The sequence below is a fragment of the Zonotrichia leucophrys genome, chromosome 2, assembly GCF_028769735.1.
Source record: "Zonotrichia leucophrys gambelii isolate GWCS_2022_RI chromosome 2, RI_Zleu_2.0, whole genome shotgun sequence".
NCBI classification, from domain to species: Eukaryota; Metazoa; Chordata; class Aves; order Passeriformes; family Passerellidae; genus Zonotrichia; species Zonotrichia leucophrys.
In genome coordinates, this window is record NC_088171.1 from 9,454,557 (window position 1) to 9,476,599 (window position 22,043).

Consider the following 22,043-nt stretch of genomic DNA (forward strand, 5'->3'; position numbering starts at 1 on the left):
GACAATCTTCAGTGCACACACCTATATCCCAAGTGACCTATTTAATCATCATGATGAAGGCAATTCAATGACAAAATGACCTGCATAAAAGCTTCCACTGGAACAGTCTTTTTATCCAAACTTTTATCTGAGCTGAGTATCTAGAACCAACTGCTCTCCCAACTCCCAGTTGAAAGATTAAATATCCATGCCAAACCTCTTTACTGAATGTCTTCACATTTACAGTAGATCATTCCTCTCTTAAATGCTGTAAGTTTTGCCAAATGTATGAAATGTTCTTTTAAATTGAGATCACTAAAATCTGATTTTTCCAGTGAACAGTAATAGCATTTGAACAATGTTTTATCTCTCTGGTCCATTACTTTGATGTGGTGAATGACAAAATATGACTTTTTTTTTTAAATGTACACAAAATAATTTGTTCAAATACCAAAATTCTACAAAGCAATCATGGTCTCAAAATCTTCTTGGAAAAGAAGTAAGAAGCATGCCAAAAATCTACTGAAAGTAAAACTTGATGGGAAATACCTTTCCTTTGCAGATGCTAGAACTGAAAACCTTACATGTAATCATGAGTTTGATTAATCATGAATTTTCCCAGATTCTAGTCAATTGTGTGATATAATTCTTTAAAACGTATCTAGAAATTATTACAAGTAGAACCCTCTATCTATATGAGCATCTGAAAAGAACAGCAGATTTAATTTTAACTATCACCTTAGTCCAGAAGTGCCATCTGACATTTACTTTCCAAGAAAAGCAACCAAAGACAAGGTATGTTCATATTACAACATCCAACAATGCCTCAATCTTGACCAGCAGCATCAAGGCTCACTCCAAAGTGGCAAAACAATTCCATCCATTTTGGAGTATTTTAAACAGAGCAGTGAAACAGATCAGACATTGCATAAAGGCCTGGAGTATTTGTAGCAATAATCACACTTGGCTTCTGGGATGGGATGTTCCAAAAACATTCAGAACTCAAAAGTAAAAACAAACAAAAAAATAATACAAAACACAATTTCCTCCCCTTCAATAGGTGGGTTTTTATACTAAAATCTGATCTCATCTGCCCCCATGAAGAAGCAAACTTCAAAGCACAAAAAATCATCTTTTCCCTGGCATCTGTGGTTCTATCTAACCCATCTTATCTCACAAATACTCTCAAGCATAAATGTGCAGTGGTGATCTGATTGATCTTCAATGGGGTTTATTGATAGCCACTACCTAAGAAAGTAACACATTAACTATTAAAAGTTTCATATAAAGTGCAAATTTTATGTAGCTGGGATACACAAAGCATCTGCTGGAGCCAACAGAGCTCTATCAGCAGCAGGACCTTAGCAGTATGCTAATGGAGAGAATTCTTGGTTTTGTTGGATGGCAGGAAACACAGACCCCACTGAAATCAGTTAATATATTTTTAAGAAAAGATAAATATTAGCTGTGGCTAGATACTTAAGTGTCAAAAGGAAAATGGAGTGGCCTCCATAAGAAAACTGGAAAGACAGAGTGGCTAAAACCTCTCAGCTGTAGATACCTGAAGTGAATGAAGAAGAACAGAAAGTGTTTTCCAGCCAAGATGGATGAGTTAGAACCAGGAGCCCATCACCAGCTCCTTGGAAGCTGAATGCATTAGTTTGGTCACCCAAACTCACAAGTGAAGTGACCTGGGTCCTTCTGCAGTTTGGGCAATGCTGCAGCAGCACCAGCCCAGCCCAGGTGACAGCAGCCAACATTTACACACCACCTGGGCCAGCCCTGCAGGTGTTCTCTAACACAGCTGCATGGCTGTAATCCACCAGTACCTTCTGCTGTGCAATAAAGTCTCTGTTTCTCCACATTATTCTCTCTGAATTAAAATATTCCTTCACACAGCAGTTCCTAAGTTGTTTTTTGTTTGTTTTGCTGTCCTCTGTTTTTTCTCAAGTGAGCCCAAAAATCCCAACTTGAAAGCAGCATTTCAGTTGAGTTTTCCCTAATCCCACCAAGAACCAAAATGGTAACTTCACTGCCTTCATGCCAGTTCCTGTCAATGTAACCAGGAATAATGTTTTCCTTCCAAACACAATTATCCCCTTGTGCCTTTACATTCCATGCCATGCTTCAGTGACTCATAGCCTTTCATATCCATCTTTAATTCATTTTATTCTGAAGATTTCAAGATCACTTTCCAAGTCCCTTTGCTTTCTGACAATTGTCATCCAAAGGGAGCAGAATTCCCTCAAGTGCAGTATCATTAAAAACAAAAGTATAATCATGTGGATGATAAAGATTAATGGGAAAGTGCTACAACTGGTCCCCAGACAGTTATTCCAGTTTAATCTACTGGATATTTATGATTTGAAATTAATTTTGATATGCCTCCCATTATAGTAATTTTTCACTGTATTTCTTTAGTTCATGTATTATTACAATCATTATCATCTTACTGTTCAAAAATGGCTTTGCAAAGTTCCCTGCTTCAATTAAATACTCAGCCCTCTCAACCTGAATATATTTAACTAAGTTGAATATTTTAAGACATTTTTTAACATATCACTTTTAATATTGACCATATTTGAACCTTTCTTGGGATGTCTGTAACCTTTAAAATTCACAAATCAAGCTTGCATTCTTAGGGTCATCTGTTATTTAACCACCCTCCCCATTAGCAATAAACCTGTCCTTTTTCTAATTATTTTATTTCTAGTGCATTTCTTGAACTTTCTTTCCTCTTAACCTCCCAAAAGAATCATCTTCCAAAAAATAAAACCTTGATTGAATCATACAATTTAAAAAAGAAAAAAAGTAATTTTCTTTATTTTAGTACACATGGCTTTTAAGGAGTCCTTTTCTCCCTGTGTACCTGGCCTGTGCAGAATGTACAGCTGTATATAACCTTTACATAAGCACACACATGCCAGCCCCAAATTCTCCCCATCTGTAATTTCAGTTTCAAGGGCTGAAAATTAAGTGTACACTGCAATTACTCTGTATTTAATGGTGTTTTCCTACCTTTTTTAAGCCAGCAAATCCTTCTGATTCCAGGAAGAAAAATGCAAAGGGCATCAACACAAATAAACATAGATTTGAAAAAAGAGAGGCAAGATTCCACAAACCTGCAACAAACAAGAAGTTTACATTATAAATTTCACAGTTAAATATATTACACCTTCCTCCCTCACATATAACAATGTAATGTAAGTGCCAGGGAGTTATGGATATAGCTATTGACAGGTCACTGCTGAAAAATATCCATTTCTCTGCAGAATCATCTTCAAACAAAACCTGGATACAACTTACCTTTCAATAACAATATCTGAAACCTTGGGAGACAGTCTGCAAGCTCAGGTGTACCACCTCCACAACCTCACTGAAGGTTCTTTAGAGAACCACTGCAGAAGTTCTCAAGACAAAAGTATTTTACTACTCTCAGTGAATTTCACAAAATCCAGCTCAGTATACTCCCTTTCTCCCATATTTCTCCAAGCAAACCATGGATTTCAGCATGAGCAATACACAAATGCCATCATCACCTCCAAATCAGAAGAAGACATCATGGTAACAGCAGCCTTCCACAATGGGATGACTGACTCAGTAGGCAAAAGAAGAGCAGCAGATATTTTTATCTCAATTTTCTAAGGCTTTCAACATCATCTCCCATGAACCCCCTCAGAGCTTAATTAATGAGGGATGGGCAAGGTCAGGGGACTCTGAGGTGGAGTGAACAGTGGCTGAGCTTCTGGGCTCCTGGGGTTGTGGCAGAGTGGAATGGACACCCCGGGGAGCTGCTGGTGGCTCAAACACCTTCATCAGGGACCTGGGTGATGGCACATCCCCAGCAAACCTGCTCAAAATGGGGAACAGCAGTGTCCTGCAGCTCTGATGAACCTCAACAAGTGAGACAAATGGACAGGGAGCAGAGAAGAGAGAACTTAGGGAGATTTTATCCATGTACATAAATATCTGATGAGGGAGGAAGAAAGGAAAGCAGAGTCAGATCTTCACAGTGCTATCTACTGAACTGAGGAGAGGCAATGAGCATGAACTGAAAAACTGGCAAATCTACTTACTCATAAAAGGAAAGAAAAAACCAAACAAACTAAAAACCCCAAATATTTTCCACTGCCACTGTACTTAAGCAAGGTAACAGACTGCCCACAGGTTTTGTAATCTCCATCCTTCAACATACTCAAAGCTAAAAGTGGAGGGCCTTGAGCAGCTTCTCTGACTGACCCTGCCTGGAGCAGGTTGTTTCCAGAGGTCTTTCCAGCCTCAACCATTCTGTGATCTGTGTGAAAAATCAACAACTGACTACAACAAGGACATCTGTAACACATAATGTGACATCCGCAGGAACAGAAAGGGTTTAGAAATCAAGCTGAAGTGATAACTAATCTCTGTTAGGGTATCTGCTCCATTAAGATTTTCTAAGCTGAACACTTCCTGAACAGCCAGATTCTGGTGCCTAAACATGAATCCATCATCAATCATCCTACCAGAAGTTTAGCAGGATGCAGTGTTTCTTCTTCATAAAAGCAGAAGCTTATCTACAATTTAGTAGCTAACAGGTCTAACTACTGTCACATGTTCTGAATCCTAAAAAAAAACCAAAAAAGTCTGTAGAAAAAAACAGGTTTCCTTCCCCAAACCACACACGCTTCCGTAATTCTGCAGGGCTGTATTGTATAACCTGAATATCAAAAAATAATATTCCCCCATAATAAAAAAATTTTAACTAACAGCCTTGTTTGTTTACTTCTTCCCATGTACAGGCTTGTTCCTTTTCCTCTTTGAAACTGGCCATTTTGTAAAGAATAGGGAAGGGAAAAGACATTTACTGGATGTCCAGAGTATTCATTATAAAGAGAAATTTCTTAATTAGATCCAAGTGTAAAAAACTTAGCAGTGATTTTTGCCTGTACCCTCTTGAAAAAATGCTTCTACCATAAACTTCCTTTTTTCTTAAATGACAGCATTCAAATCTGAAGGAGAAATAAAAGGTGAAGGTGAACAGGGGCCAAGTGGACTTCACCAATTGACAGCAGCAGGACACCAGCAACCAAACTCAGCCAAACAGGCTACAGAAAACAAAACAAGAAAATTCCAAAAGATGCGTGAAATATAACACTCATTTGCTAAAGAAAACAGAGTGCCTAAAGGTGGCTAAACTCCAGTTAACAAAGAGGGGGATTTTTCCTTTTCAATTGGCTTTGCCAGGAAGCTCCTGTTACCATTCGAGAAACATTCAGGCATGGCAACATCAGCAGGAATGTCATTAACAGTCCTTACAAGGGGACATTAACTCCAGCAGTCTGCACTTTTTTTTTCTTTCCCCCCTAAAAAAGACACCAGAGGAAGAGCAGAAATACAACTTGATGGGGGTAGGAGTCTTATTTCAGCAGTTTTCTCTCACTGAAGACAGAGTGCATTCTGTTACCTAATGCAAAGCTGAATACCTGCTTGTCCTAATTTCAGCAGCTCTATTACATGAGTATCTTACAACAGAAAACAGTGATTAGGAACTGCAGAGAACATTGAGCATTTAAAGGGAGAGGAGACTGGTGCATATCTAGGGTGATTTTTAAAAATTTAAAATCCAGAAATTTACACATTAGTAGCATACAGGAAACACATTTATAGAATATTAAACTACATAGCTACAATACGCACATAAAGTTAAGTAGGACAAAGGCAGTGTTGTTCTGCTGCTCACAGACACATGCATTTACTTCCCTCAAAGTAAGGATCTTCTCTATTTCTTATTGTAATTTGATAGTTTAGAATTCAAATTAAAATAAACACATAAAAATAATTATTTTCTACTATACTGACTGTATCACAAAATTGCGTAAGACACTTGACATCAACGTATAGAAAAGCTTTAAGCAGTCAATTAGAATTTTTTTTCCTTTGCATTTGTAGTGACCAAAAACTGTTCCCCACAAAGAAGTTCAAAAAACATAAAAATTAACAATTTCTCCATCTTTAGCAAACAGATTAGACCCTAAGCAACTTTCCACTTTTCTTATTCATGGCAGTTTCATTACGTTTTACCCCCACCTGGTGGCTGTACCCAAAAGCAGCACAAGGGAACACCGCTGTCAGAACTAGCCCTGGATTAGTTCAGCATGTATTAATTAGCTAAGTGTGTTTATACTGGATCCAGGTTTGGCCTTTCTGTCTAGCTTCAAAAGTTTCAGGCATGTATTTTCTGCTGGTTTATTTGCCAGATGGAATCCTGTAACAATCTACAGGATTAAACTCTCAGTGTCAGCCCCAAGTACATCAGATGATAGATGTAAAAGAAATTTAGAAAAAATAAAGTGTTTTAATGCAACACAAGTGCTCCGATTTGAGAAGATTTTCACGGCAGTACACAAACCATAGGTGAAGGCTGTGTAGCAGAGTTTGAGAGGGCTCCGGTGCCGCTGCCGGATCCCTCAGAGCCGCGCAGGTTTCTCACCGGAGCCCCGAGCGCGGCGATCCCGGCGATGGCCACGAGGGGGAGCCCGAGCCCGGCAAACGGCCCCGAGCCGAGCCCGCCCAAAGCTCACTGAGCGCCATCCCAATGCGCACCTGGAAACGCCAAAATCCTCAACTTCCCTCCCTGTTAGCCACTGCTAACAAGTGATAGAATTTCTATTTGGTAGAACTTCTATTTTACCAAACAGAAATTATACTGTGTGTCCATGAAGCGGTATTTTCAAATATCAGCACACTAAAAGATGGTCACTGGAAGCAAATTCAAAGGCTTTCCTATTCCAGATTTCTCACTGACCCAAATTTTCTGAAGTTACAAGTGACAGTAAAAATTTCTGAAATAGTTACTATATAATTTTCAATCTCTGATGGATTTTATTGCCCTTTTCCCAAAGATGATGCAGACACAGAAGGAAGGATTATCTTCCGATAATTTTTTTCTCATGTTTGAGAATAAAGAATATAAATGTCTGAGCAAGTAAATCCATGTAACAACAGTTATTTACCTTGGGTTTTTTTCTCCCATGTAGGAGACATTCCAAATTAGCAATTCTCCATGACATTTCACAAAGCACATCATAAAATAACTCAAGTAGAAAGAGCCTGTGAAGTCACCCAGCCTGACCTGCCCTTAAAGAGCCAAACTGCAGGTGCCAGAGGCTGCTCAGGGCTTTGGCCACCTGACTTTTGGAAAACTTACAGGGTATTCCAGTGCCTTTTTCACTGTTCAACCATCCCTGCTGCGAAGAATTATTCCATTATGTCCTACAATCACTTCTCACCTCTCATTTCACAAAAAAAAACAAACAAAACAAAAAACCCAACCCAAAAAGAAAAACTCCTTGCAAGTCAGGGATCTGGAAATTCATGAATTTGCTAAGTGTGAACATTATTAGACACTTTGCAAAAAGCATGCACTTTTCAGAGAAAAATCCTCCAAAGCCAAATTGCTCTCTCTTCACAAGATTAAAGAGAACTCCACAGTTAACCTGTGAATTATTTGTACCAGATTAAATATTTTCATGCAGTGAACATACTTTCTGCAGAAATACCTAGAAAAGAATGTTCTGTTTTCACCAGTTATTTCATTGCACATCTTTATCACAATACATATATTACACAATTTTCCTTGTTTGCACATAAATCACCAACAGCTGAATTTAACTATCTCCTCTGAGCTGCCCACAGCTAGCAACTTTCTTAAAACATTTTTTAATTTTGAGAATAAATTTATAGGTATCACCATAAAGAGAAAGGCATAATCTTGCATTAACATAAAGAAGTGTGAACAGCGTGTTTAAAGTTAGCTTCTAGTAGCTCTTATTTACATTAATATTCAAAGCAGTGAATTTAGTTTAATTCCATCAAGCCTGCATAATTCTTTAAAAAAGAACAGAACAGTTAAGACAGACTTCTGTGATATATCACACAGCAGCAAAACCAACTAGCCAACAGCACATTAACAATTAGCATATTAAATGAAAATGAGTTCAGTTTTAAAGTAAAAACATATCTGTGCACGTATAATGAAGACATTTTAATTGAATTATGCTGAGTACTAACCATGAATTAGTGAGCCATTTAACCACTGAATATAGTAGTTTTGTGGAAAAGAAAGCAGGATCTCATTGCTGATTATTGAGAAAGGTAGAAGCAGGACTGCACCAGCTGAAACTGCTAGAGTGAAGGTGCTCAAGAACAGCCTGAAATTTAAAGAAATGTACCACTGTTACCACCAACAAGCTCTGAACAGCAGGGGAAAAAGTAATTATTAAACTACCTGGTAATCAGTGTCTAAAGGCAACACATTCTTATATTGTAAATGGGCAAGAGAAACTGGATTTCCAACACATTTGACTTAAAAAAAGCAAATTTAAAATAGTTTACAGAAGGCATTATAAATAATTTGTTTTTACCAACTACCCTGATTACTCTCTTAGCACATGCATACACTCAATTCCATTGTACTACAAAGGTTAAACTACTGGAGTTCATTAAATATCTTTTCACAAGTCTCTGTCAGTTTTAATTTCCCACATAGACACATACACAAAAAAATATTCAGTTTCTACATTCTTAGCACAATTTTTAAAAGCAGAGCAAAATTCTAACAACTGAAGAGTAAGTACAATTCTACATAAATATTTGAACACCCAACTAAAAAAATAAGTTGGTTTTTTTTCCACAAAGGAGTTATTCAATTTCTCATCTCACAGATGTAAACTCAACATACATTGTCAGAAATGTTGCAAATATTTAAGCTTACTCTTTTCAAATCCCAAATACAACTTACACCAAATGCCATCTTGTGGCATTAAAAAGAACTGTGTCCTTAAAAAAAAATAAGATCAACAAAACTTTCTTACAGAACTCATCTAATGGTATAATAAAACTAGAAATAATTCTCAGTGCAAAATTATGACAAAATAAATAGAACATCCCTACAATAGCAGCATCTATAAGCTGCTTGCAGAAATCTTACTTCTCCTTTATAGTCTACAAATCCATTTTTCATTCATACTATACTTAGAAAGGAAAGTATGAGTAAGTAATTTTAACTTTTAAAATATTCTGTTGTTGTTGTTGGCTTCTGAGATTTTTTTCTTTTATTTAAGGATGTTTAAGCATTCTAAGCCAGAACTGGGAAACCTAACAAACTTCAGCAAAGTGCTCCAGCCCTTTGCCTTTGTTTTCTCATCCCTCCACACTCAAGTCCTGACAGTTATGTCACATGAAGAAAAATCTATTTATATATGTTTGAGAGTTATTGCTTTTAGGAAAATAACATGCACTTTTAAAGAAGCTTAGGCTGAAAGAAAAAAGAACTTTTTTTTTATTTACAACAACACTTTTCTCCAAGCTCTCCTTCCAAGGGGATGCCAGCAGCACCAGGGAGGCCAAGAACACTGGAACACAGAGGGAGCCAATTCACACAGCTCAGCCAACTGAGAGGGCAGCAACAGCCAGGGCAGCTCTGCACAGCCTGAGGCATTCTCAAATAGGAGATATTCATGTCTAGCTTCACACAGCAAGAAGAGATAAGGAGAGAGCTGCTGGCAGACCAGTAGGTCTGGCAAGGGCTGGTCTGACACTTTCTGCAGCTTTTTTACACTGATCAAAGATACCTTCTCCAGAGAGAGCTAATTTTCTTCACAGGATCCACTGCCTCCCTTCCATCGACTGCTGTGGCCACTTAAAACACCTCCCCATCAAAACACCCACATTTGGAGACCTAAATGCAGGCCTGGCACTCAATTCCACCTCCTGCACCAGGTCCTCATGCCATGTTCTGGCCAACTTCATACCTGCCAGCAGAACTACAGGTGAAAAAAGGCCTAGACCAAACTTTCACAAAACTTTTCGTAACTCAAGGTGCCACTACACCAAATCTTTTTCCCTAACCTCTAGCAATCCATTTTAAATACATGTAAATGTTTCAAACAGATTCTTGTTTATTTGGAGGGACAGAAGATTCCTATCATAACACATTCAGGAAAAGCAGTTCTGCCAAGAAGAGCTGTACATACGATATTCTGTTCACGATGGCATCTTCATCCTCTTGCTCATCTGAAAATTAAATGACATCAGGTTATATTCAATACTCACTTTCTTCAGGTTAAAATGTATATAGATAGGAACAATTTTAATTTACAATTCAAATTCAGATGTACTGATACAATCCATGAGCATCAATATTTTAAGAAGGTTCCTTCCTAAAATGAATACTCTCACCTGTCTTTTCACTAGTCAGACTCTTTTCAATCAATGTAACAAAGTTATTTCACTTTACTTAAATATGCAGTTTAGAACTTCTTTGAGACCTCTCAAACATGCTTTCAGACTGCTACAGCCACAGCTTCTGCTAGAAACTGTCCCTTTGGGCACCTCTGGAACCACAGAGAGCAGGCAAGCTGCAGGGAAGTCCAAGAGTCCATGTAAGTCAGCATACTGCTAGAAATCATTTGCAATATAAATGTCTTTTAAAAACAAGAAAGCATACCCAGAACAACAGTGATGACTACTCAGTTGCTTCCCTTTACTTACCCCTCTTCCCAGCTCCTGGGATTTGGGGATGGGGAGGAAGGAGAGGTGGTTATATTCTTGTTATTTGTTTTGCATTTAAGATACCAAGACTTCCTTCTGATACTTCACATTTCAGACCATAATTATTCACTTACTCCTCACTTAATACTTCACTAAAACAATCTTTTTCAAACAATGTCAACATTTAACTCAGATGAACCACTAACACATCATTTATTCTTTACACCCTTCTCTAAGCACATCAGTAGAATGTAAGCATTTCTTAATTTGAAATAATGCAGGCATTTTGAAATAAAAATTTCTGAATTTGAAATAATTTTATACTCAGCATTCTAAAGTTCTTCCTATTTTCCATAGGAGATAGAATACTTTGACTTGATTCTTAAATTTTAAAATAAATTTAAATTCTAAAGAGTTATGCACACAGTTGAAATAAACACATAGCAAATAACCTCATGCTATTTTGAAATTCTTCTGTGAAAGAACCTAGAGGTGTTAGTTTTTTGATGGATATCTCATGGTGTTTTGAAAGACTAAGTAAAGGTCTCTTATGAATCATTTTGGCTAAAAAGCTTCTTGGAAAAGCAGCGAACAATTTGTCCTGAAGAGTTGCAGCTGAGTTAACTCTTCAAACATTTCTCATCAGGAAGATCATAGCAGGCTACAAAGTGTGCTTAAGTACATGCTCACAGAGCTTTCATAAAGCCAGGGCAGCTGCAGAGCAGTTCCTCTCACAGCTCAGGAGATAACTGCCAACAAAAGGTTATAAAAGTGTCCCTGCATCCAACAGTGTTTGCCAAACCAGTTTCCCCTTCCTGTTCTTTCCATCTCCAAACAGCAGCAGCTTTGTAATGTCCAAAATATATATCAGGATCAGAAGGTAGTACCTGTCTCCCTGTGTTTACAGAGATGTACCTTTTTTCCAAGGAATTAAATTCCATTAAAAGTTTACTTTTTAAAACATGAATCCATCCATGACAGCAGCTCTGTCATAACACAGGTCACACAGTTTCCAATAAAGTTCAAAGCACCAAGATCATCATACACAAAAATGTTTCTAAGGCCTGACTATTATCAAGTAGCAAGGTCCCAGATAAGCTGTCAAAAGTCAAAGATTCTGTGATTTTATACTGATTTTTATGCTATTTGTCTTTAGAAAAAATATCAAAGAAAATTACAGGGCTTCCTACAGACTAGTTTTAGAATGGAAACTAGACAGTGCTCCCAAAGGAAAAAAACCCAGAGTATTAGCTAAAGGTATTTTCTGAACTTCAGTGAAGTCAAACAGGTTAAGACAGCTGAAATAATAACTGTACCTGATCAGAGCAGGACTTTTTGAAGAAATAATGCTACTTCCCTTCTGTAGCACTGGCAACCTTTCCCTTTCCCAGCAAAAGGTCAGAACGTGATTTTGCTGCTAAAACACAGCTGAAGATACTTATCTGGAAAAGCTGATGTGAAAGGAGAAGAACAGGATCTCAGGGCAAGGGAGGCAGAAGCATCTACTTGGACATGAACCCCTTTCTTCCATCTCAAAACAATTAACACACAGGCTGCCATACACAACCAGGTCAATCCAAGCTGCCATAGACCAGCACCTAACAAACAGTTCTGTTTTTCCACTTTCCTTGTGGAGATGGACAGGAAAACAATCATCTATTTCTGTGAAAAACAATTTTTTTTTCTGACATATTAAAAATTCTGTGCTTACCTGCTTTCCTTTTGTATCTTGTGATTATAAAGTAGGAAACAATGTAGAGAACAGCAAACAGGAGAAAACAGATCTGGAAAAATAAAATTGCATTTATTAGGTCATGAAGAAAGGCCTAGATTATAATAAGCAGTAAATCTAGTCTAAACAATTTTAAATGGAATTCAGATCAACATCAGCATATTTTATGTAAATTCCAAGACTGTTATATCTTACTAATAGAAAGTTAAACCCATTAAAACAGCTTAATTAGAGCAACAGGTATTGCATCAATTATATGGTCAGCAAGTTTTACTTTAAATTTAAGAGAAAAGATTTATTCACAGTGTGCTTTTTTTGTTTGAGGGAAGGTGAATGGAGTGGGATGGACTGATTTTTGAAGCTTGAATCCACTTGATTTGTAAAAGTTATCAGGCTTTGTATCCCCTTCAAAAGTACCCTAAGGGTAACTGTATTTTACATAATGGGCTCTTGAGGATCTATTTTGGGCTGTGCTGTCAGCACATGTGGAAAGAAACAAACATGTTTACTATCTGCATCCTGTCTTGAATCAAACAAATTCCAGGTGACAACACACAGAGAAAACTCATGCCTACAGTGGATGTCCAAGCATGAGCTCATCGAACATGAGGTTTCCTTCACAGTCAGGAGCCAAGGGCACAACTTCCCTTCTCAAAGGTTGGTGGTTTATTTAGGTCAGATACATCTTCAGCCCACAGTGCCTTGGACCAAGTTGTTTATAAGATTTAGCACTACATTAACAGTACAATAAGATAAGACTAAAATGCCTAAAAAAATGCTGGAAATAATAACTGTAATAATAATAATAACTATGGGAAGGGAATTGAACAGCAGGAAAGTTTTAGCCCTCCAAGTCTTTACAGGTTTTTAAAAAAAAAAAAAAACCAAAACACAAAAACAAACCCCACAGATTTTATTTGCTCCTGAATGAAGCATCAGTGGCTCAACACTGCTGCCTCAATCCTGGATGCCTATGCCTATTAAACACACGAGTCAGTCAGAAATGCAACAAGAAGCAAGCATGCCATTCTGTTTTGGAAATGTACTCCACTGGACAATAGCTGACCTATTCCTTTAAGCTATCATTTGTAGATTTTTTGCCTTTAAGACTCACTGTCTTTAAACAAATCAAAAGCAGAAAGGCTACCCTAAGAGAAAGGGAAAAGTGAAAGTGAAGATAGTGATCATAGCCCTGATAAATCTGCATCTAAGTAACAATACTGCATCCAAACCAGCAAATCACAGGGGAGAATGATGTATTATTCATGAAAGACAGACTTTGTAAGAAATACTGATAAATATAAACTGAAAGGGTTATTTTTCTGGTGTAGTCAGACATTTCAGATTTTAAAAACCAAGTATAGCCAAGTATCTGAGTATGGCATTTGGGTGACTTCCAGGTCCCTCCCTGGGACAACAGTGCTGTAAGTCTGGAAGTGGCAACCCAGCTCATTCTCTGTGCAGGAAACACAGCAGCAACACCCAAAATACAGGCACTGAAAATGAGATTTCATAACTAGATCTCTGAATTCCAATCTTTAATCTGAATAGAGCTTACCACCTCAACTTTTATAAGGATGCCTCAAAGAAGAAATGGTTTTGATAAAGAATTCAGTTCTTTAAATAAGTCATTCTAAAGAATGTTATTAAGATTTAATAAAAAAAAGTTGGTATGTTTTTGAAACAGGAAGAAGAAAACAAACTGAGAACAGCCTTGGTTTTTGAGTCCTCTGACACAGCTCGTCCTGTCAGCACTGGAAAATGCATTGCCAGTGCTGAAAGAGAATCCTTCTCTAAGCTTCAGTTCCTCTGAAAACCAGACCAAGGCTACAGCTAGAGACATCTAATTTTAGGCACCCACTTTTGAAAATCAGGTATCACATATACAGGGTAAGTGAATTCCTTAAAAATCTGTCAGATGCAAATAACACAGTGTAACCTGTGTAAAAGAAAAACAGTTAAAAAGTTAAGCTCATTTCTTGTATAATTTTATTTAAAACAAGAATAAAAATGACTGTGGTCCTGTTTACACCTTCAAATAGAGCAGCTGACCTTTATTCTATCTGTGGTAGCAAGGTTCCAATGAAAATGTGGGTCTGTACTTACAAGGCACCACTGAGATAACTGAGGTATTTTGAGGGCAGAGCAGACAAAAGCTGTCCAGCAACACAAACTGTCAAATGCTGCATTTCTGGTTTAAGATAACAGCTACTCTGTACCCAGCAATAAGGGGTAACTCTACAGCCTGGTGTAATTCTCCCTTTACTTCTGTCAGATTTGAGAACAACTTTGTAAATGTCTGATTCAGTTTACTATTGAAAATTCACAAAATTGTAAAATTGTTGGCAAGAAAATAAATAAATTCTATTAAGTGAAAGCTTTATGATCTTAAAAAAGAACTCAGATGAAAAGTCCTTCATACTGACAAAAAAACAAGTTAAACAGCAAACTCAGAAACATTACTGCAGTCTCAATTTCCACTCAGTGAAACCTCTGATCCTGAACTGTTTCTAACCATGCATTCTGAACAGCTTTCTAAAGGAACAGCTCAAGTCAGCATCCCAACTATTTTTGGAGTAGAACTCAGTTAAGCTGGGGAAAAGGAATGTGTTGCCTATGATAGCTGAAGAATAGGCTCCACTGTCCTGTCAGCACTGCAACCCTGGGCTCCTATTCCTCATCCTGCTGTTTGTTTCAGGATATTTTTGTATTAGGAAAAGAAACCATCCAGCCTTGTTTGTATTTGCTGTAGTTTCAGTTCATGTTTCTCAATTATGAGTGGCTGGGCTTGTATGCAGCACTCCAAGTAAGATTTTACAGCTGCAGGTAACAGCACTGAGTCGTTCTTGCTGCACTGAAAATGCTTCTCCACACTCACATTGATACCTCAGGTTTTAGCTTTTTGTTCTTTCTTTTTTTGTGATTTTGTGCTGCTTTGGTGTGTGGGTCTGGTTTTCATTAGGGGACAGTAAGGTGTGGGTCTGGGTTTCACATTAGGGGATGGTGAGCTCTCTTCACAGAGCAGGCAGACACAACAATTCCTTCTCTAGCCAGGGATCCAAGGACAGCCAGCCTGGATCCCAGGCCCAGGAGTATAAACAATGTGGACTGAGGAGAGAAAAACAAGAAGGATGGGACTCCATGGGCTGGGGTTGTAACTGGACAATTTGTCCAATAACCAAAACTTATAAAAATGTGAGATTTTGTGATCAAGCCCTTTTGGTTCCAACTTGGAGCCATGCAGGCAGAGGCACAGCTGTGGCTCTGGTACTGCCAGGGTGTGGCCTTTGAAGGCTCTACAGTAAATATTCTCTTTGCTCCCCTTACCTCTGTCTAGCCTCTGTTCCAGCTGCTTAAGGCATCAGCCTGAGAGCCACACTGGTAACTCAGCATTAACCTCCTGCCACTGGATCCAGCACTGCTCTCCCCAATTGCTTACAGCAGAGTAACTCTCAAGTTTCAGCAGAAAATTGGTTTGAGGGCTCAAGTTCATCACCACGTCTTTTCTTTTTTTTTAAAAAACCACATCTTAATATCACAATGCATACAATCATCTATGAATTCCATTTCTAATCTCTTAATAAAAAGCACAGTTAATCATACTGAAATAGGGCACTAGTCACAAAAGAACATAATACACAAAACTACATTGATATCTTCAGTAAAAATAAAAATTTAAAAGAGCCTTTATTCTGTTAATTCCATCCTTCCTTCAGAAACTACTGTGTGTGTCAGTATTGGAGGCAACACTGGAATACAATGTTAAATCCAAATTCTATTGCAAGTTGTTTCCAACCAAAAAGAAGTGATTGATGCCATCAGCCATCTCTACAACAACAGCTCACAAAAGGAGGCTGCAAATACAGCAAATCTAGGAAGAGCTGTATTCCCCAGATCCCCAAGTTCTCTGCAGGTTTTTCACTGGAGCTCAAATGAAGCTTTTCCAGGTTTTACTTGGGCAGACAATCAAGACACTGTGCAAAGAATGACCCAACTGTGAAGAGTAAGGATTTCTGATATTCCCCACTTTACAAGAAATAATACCTTTCTATCTTAAAGTTTATTTCCTTAAGTTCATTCCAAATTTGAGGGACAAAATAGTTGTGGACCTGTTGCCATAATTAGACTGGGAAGCTACTTTAAACACAACTAGAGTACATTCTGACTTTACAGGGGAAATACACTGTCCATGTTTAACCAGAAGAAATTACAAGGAGCCCAAGACTTGTCCATGGTTATAGCCAGACAGCCATCCAAAGCAATTCTTAATTTGTAATGTCTTTGTGTGCACGTGCCCTCCACAGCACTCTGTAATTGCAAACAAGACACATGGACTCTGTGCCACACCCCGGGGCTCCTTTTTAACAGATGGCACATTGAGAAATCTTCAAACATCAAGCAAATAATTCACTTACATCTCTTCCCATAGACTAAACACAACTTCTAGCAGGACAAGCAAAAAGCAACCTGTCCTCCCCTGAAGCCCTTAATCTTTATTCAGGAAAGGAAGTGCCTTCTGCTCCTGCTGAGATGACACACCAGGAGAGGCTGCCTCGGGAGACTGCACTACATTCTTGTGTCTCTGGTGTAGGGACACAAGACTCTTCCACACTGTCAGACCCTTGGATCTCTCATCCAGAGGCATCCAAGTATGATCCACACCACACTCTTGGATCTGTGCCACACATCTCCCAGCTCCTGGGAGAATTACCTGCATACCCTGTGCCTCTAAGGGGCCAGCACTGAAGGTTACACGAGCAGGAACAGCCTGAACCAGGTCAAAGCACGCTGTAGTTATCCCAGTGGCAATGAAGATCAGCTGACATTCATTTGTGTGTGGATGATCTTTAAAATTTAAAACTCTGGCACTGGAATTCATGCCTCAGATTGGGAAAGCATCATCTTCTGTTGCAAGTCTAAGAGCTATACTTTCATGCTAAGAAAGACTGTGCTCAAAATGCATAAGGCTCTATTTTTCCCCCTCTTACAAACAAGATTCAATCATCTTTTACAACTGCAATTTGTGAGTATGCTGCATTAAAAGCTGCATTTCTATGTACAGGATTCCATTATATATAATGGATATATAATATCCATTATATAGCATGGAATTATTGTGAGAATAATGGAACTGTTGTGAGGGAGCTGTATTTTACACTAGAAAAAAAGCATTTAGGTGCCTCATTCAGTAATTGATCATCACCTCTCAGTCAGTGTGCCCTGGTAGCACACACCTTAAAGATATATTATATATCTTATATTATATATATATCTTATAATATATATAATATAAAGATATATAATACACGTGGCTGTATTACCTGAAGCAAAGCAAATAATCATGGGAAGTAATTCTCTCTCTCTCTCCAAGCAGCATTCACCCTGTCTATTTTGAGCCACCAATAGAGGAGTTGGCAATTACAGAAAGGATGGTCACCAATGGTCAGGAGGCTGGAACGCTGGCCTGGTGTCCCCATGTTCAGCCTGGGGACAACAAGGCTTCAGGGGTGTTGGGAATTTAGCTGCTAGAAAATGGAAAAGTACAAAACCATGGCTAATTCCAAGTCCGGCACCTGCAAGATAGCAGTGACCTTGGGCCTAGCTGTGGTAGGATAACAAACAGTGAAAGAGGCATGAGAAAAGAGACATGTAACCCCTAAGGTATGAGGAAGAGTTGATAGTATAGTTTAACCAATAGATTGCTTAGCTTACAGAATATTCATAAGCTTATTACTTTCTGTATAAGTGTCTGATGCTCTCTTCAATAAACGGAATTTGCTTATCACTCATATTGAGTGTCTGAGTCTCCCCTCACCGACAAATGGCTCGACCCCGACAAAGGCCCTCATTTTCTCTGTGACACAGGGGGATCTGACAGCAGCTTGCCAGCCCCTATGAAGAGCTCAGTAAAAAGAGCTGAGCTCTTGACCATGGTGATGAGACTGAGTTAAGAAGAAATCCCCTCCATGAGGAGAGCCAAGCAGTGGAATCAGTTGCCTAGCAAGGCTACAAATCTCCATTCCTGGAGGATTTTAAGCCCCAAGTAGTCTGATACCATAGCTGACCCTCCCCTGAGCAGGAGTGCACTCAGCCTTATTTTCTACTTTCCTGACTAAACCAGCATCATTACAAACTGAGTCACTTCATAATTTATACCCTTCTCCAGGCCATTTATGAATGTGTTATTAAGTGTAAGCACAGGCCCCTGTAGGGCTGTGTCAGGGGTGTCCTCCTACTGTGAAAGAGCCAGACATCTTGCAGAACAACTCTCAGCAGCAAGGAACCACCACAGAACTGCTTCACAGAGAGATGTCCCACACTTAGCAATGTTCTTTAACCTAACAACACTTCCAAGCACGAAACACAGATTCAACACAGGTTCATTTCCACTTGAAAAGCATCAAAGCAAATAGGTGATTGCTTCCTCCAACTTGATTGCATGCCAGCATGTAGAACAGGGAAAATCTGGAGGAGCAAGAGAGAAGCAGCAATCATTTTAACTATGCCATGTATGAAATGAATGATCAAGAAATTCCAAAAAGTAGCTCCAAAATGTAAGGGAAGAAAGGAAATAACTTTAAAATGAAGTGGCTGTGTCAGTATTAAAATAAAGTCACTGCTATTACATCCACAAGCATTTCTATGCAAATGATACACAAAACAAGGCTACAGACATAACATCTCCACTTCTAGCTGCTACTTTACAGAATGTGTCCTTATCTCTAAACAGAAAAAACAGCAAAGGAAAGAGAAGGCAGAGATCACTCTGGGTAATACCCCCATGTAGAATATGTCTATTTACATGTTTAAGTGTTGAAAATGAAACAGCATTTTGCCTGTGATTACTATCTACAGAAAATAATAGTGTTGTCCTTCTGGGTTTTAATTTCTGTAATAGAGAACAACAAACACACCATTATACATCCATCTCTTAATGCAGTTGAAGTATTTTAATGTGCATTACAATACCACAAGGCAACTAAAAAGCATCCTCCTACTGTCCTACTTGGCAACTGCTTTTATTTACTCACAGAAAAGATGGCAGGAATAAACAGCAAGAAAGTACAGGTGGAGACAAGTAGCTCTGCTTGGTCTATTTCTAATAACTCAATTGACACCTAATTCTATTTCTAATAACTCAATTGACACCTAAAAAGCAAACAAAGCATTCCACCTGTTTTGGATGTGTCAACAGTAAGTGACAAACCAACAAAGCACACTAAAGAAAACTGAAATCTTTGTCTGTGGTCTCAGTTTGACCTTGGCATTCATTGTATCACCTGCTCTGGAAATCCCATTTTTCCCAAATGAGACATTAACTCTGCTGTGGTTAGATTAAGTTCACTCTAAACCAGCCAGCCTCATACACTTGGCATGACACACTAAATTTAATCTTAGGAGAAAACATCAAATATGTTCTATGACTGTCTATGAGCACAGATTAATTCTGCTCATTAACACTGCTCTCCATACCTGTGATTCCCCTCCATGTACGGCCTCTTCTCACGACTCCTCCCTGGCTTAAAACATTTGCAAGAGGCTGACCCACTTTTTTTGATTCCTAAGTCATTAAGAAATTATAAATGGTTCAGAGGCACGTGCCCAGACTTGCTCATCCAAAATAAACATCCAGGATCCAACAGAAAGTAAGAAGTATTCAAAATATATCTATTTCATAAATATATCTATAAATACATCACAAATATAAATAAAAATTATAAATATATATATTTAATTTCTGTGTATCAGAAATTCTGCTGAAGATAATAACCAGCTTCTACAGCCCTTCACTCAAAAATGTTTTTCAGCACAGGAGCAAGATTTAAAAACACTCTCTAGAATTAACACAATAGCACCAACCTAGATCATTCTAACATTCTGTCCCTGAATGAGGCATTATTCAACATTGGAAAGTCAGGCTGTAATAATTAGTTATATTAAAACTCCAGAGTCATACATTAAAAATTCATTTCTGTAAAAATAACCTCAAAAGCTTCATTAATACAGACTTGGTAAACAATTTATTTAAGACAGCCTCTTTGATAATATTAATTTTCAGGGCAAGATGCAGAAGATCTTAGACAGAGCTAATAAACTTTCCTACCCTAACACATAAAAATACTCTTCCTTGTCTTCTCACACATATATCCTGGAACATTTTTAGGGGCATCCCCACTCTCAAAGCAGAAGCATACTTAAACTGCAATAGCTGTATGTTTTCCTAATTCTCACCAATTATGCAGACTCTCCACAAGTTACCACAGTCTGAAACTCAGCAGATATTTGAGACATGTTTCTATTGTCAAATTCAACTAAATCTCATCAACACCAATTTTTCCCATAAACACATTAAAAACAGAAATTACAGTTAGATAATGGAAAAACTGGAAAATCAAAGCCTAAACAGGCACTTAAAATCAACAGCAGAAGTGAAGCACCATGTTTTGATGACAATTGTGAAGCCTATGCTGGAAACCACACAAGAAGGTAAGGGGGGAAAATGGCACACAACTCACTGCTTCAATCCTCAGCACATGAACCCAGCCATGTGCAAACTTCAGTGCCATCAGCACAGCACACACTGCCTGCTGCAGGGCACACAGGGTTTGGAAATGGAGAAACTGAAATATTGTTCTGTACTTTCCAGTTAATCAAAATTTTCAAAAGTTATTCAAGTGTTCAAATATTAGAACAGTAGAAAGCCCAGGGCTCTCTCTTGAAACCATGCTGATGGTAGTTAGAGACAACTTTTATATCCTGCTAATCAAAAACTAGAAATCTCTGTATGGGGAGCAACACATACATGAATATTCAACACCCAGCTGATAAAACAGCAACATGAGTTTGGAAACATCTTTCTGAGGGTCAGTTGGGTCCCAAAAGGCAGAGGTCAAAGCTGCTGAAAGCATGAAGCAATCTCACCTGTCACACCTCATCTCCTTCCAGGTCACCTCTACCTGCCTGTCACCCTCCAGAGTGACACAACCACCAAGGCTGTTTGTCACTGCAGGCAGAAAAACAAACTCCAGTCATGACTTTCAAAGTCTCTCCTCTTCCTGTGCTAGAAGTTGTTTAAATTCTTGAGCAAGACTGTTCTTAAGAAGGCAGGGCCCCAAGTCATTTGACAGCACACATGAAAGAGTCAGTGGTTTTCAAGGTAAGGGGGAGAGTGTGGGAGTAGAGAGTGATGCAGAAGTTAAGATTTTCTCAATAAAAGTTATCACTGCCCTCCTAAATGAGAATAAATACCCAATTAAATAGGAAAGGCTGAAAGACAGGAAAGGAGAAAGTGCTTCAGTTTAGAAGAAAGAAAAGAAAAAACCACTTGCATAATCTTCAAATACAACCAGTAAACTTATACTGAATGAAATCTTTTCTTTAGTGTTCCTCAACCCAATATTCCATGTATGTCTAAATAACTGAGCCCTGAATTTACCATAATGTCACTGGCAATGGGCTTCAGATTCTCTCTCCACTCTGACTTTACCACCATCTCCTCTGCTACTCTGGTCACCTGCTCACCCATCTCCCAACTCTCTTTAACCCCTCTGAAAACACTGATTTCCAGGTGTTTTGTGTTTCCAGGTATTTCCAGAGGCTCTTGTGCTAATAAACTAATAATATAAACACTCAGCAACCTCCTCTCAGCAAAGACTGAGCTGTTATTACAGCCAGTCCCTCTGCTCCATGCCCAGCCACTCAAACAAAACCCAAGATGGATATGCTTGGTTTAGATCACATTATGAAAAGCTGGTTTTGTTTGCTGTCAATTCTTCCTCTTTTCATTAGATTTTCTCAAATC

General features: G+C 38.4%; 1 protein-coding gene across 1 annotated transcript in view; it reads right to left on the bottom strand.

The window, feature by feature from the left end:
- The window catches only part of LMBR1 (limb development membrane protein 1), a 62,487-nt gene that overhangs the window by 34,721 nt on the left and 5,723 nt on the right, over positions 1–22,043 (bottom strand). The window contains exons 2-5 of the mRNA XM_064703899.1: positions 12,221–12,293; positions 9,993–10,032; positions 8,029–8,168; positions 2,998–3,101 (exon numbers count right to left, since the gene is read on the bottom strand). Coding sequence (XP_064559969.1) covers positions 2,998–3,101; positions 8,029–8,168; positions 9,993–10,032; positions 12,221–12,293 — 357 coding nt within the window. The remainder of the gene's footprint in view (positions 1–2,997; positions 3,102–8,028; positions 8,169–9,992; positions 10,033–12,220; positions 12,294–22,043) is intronic.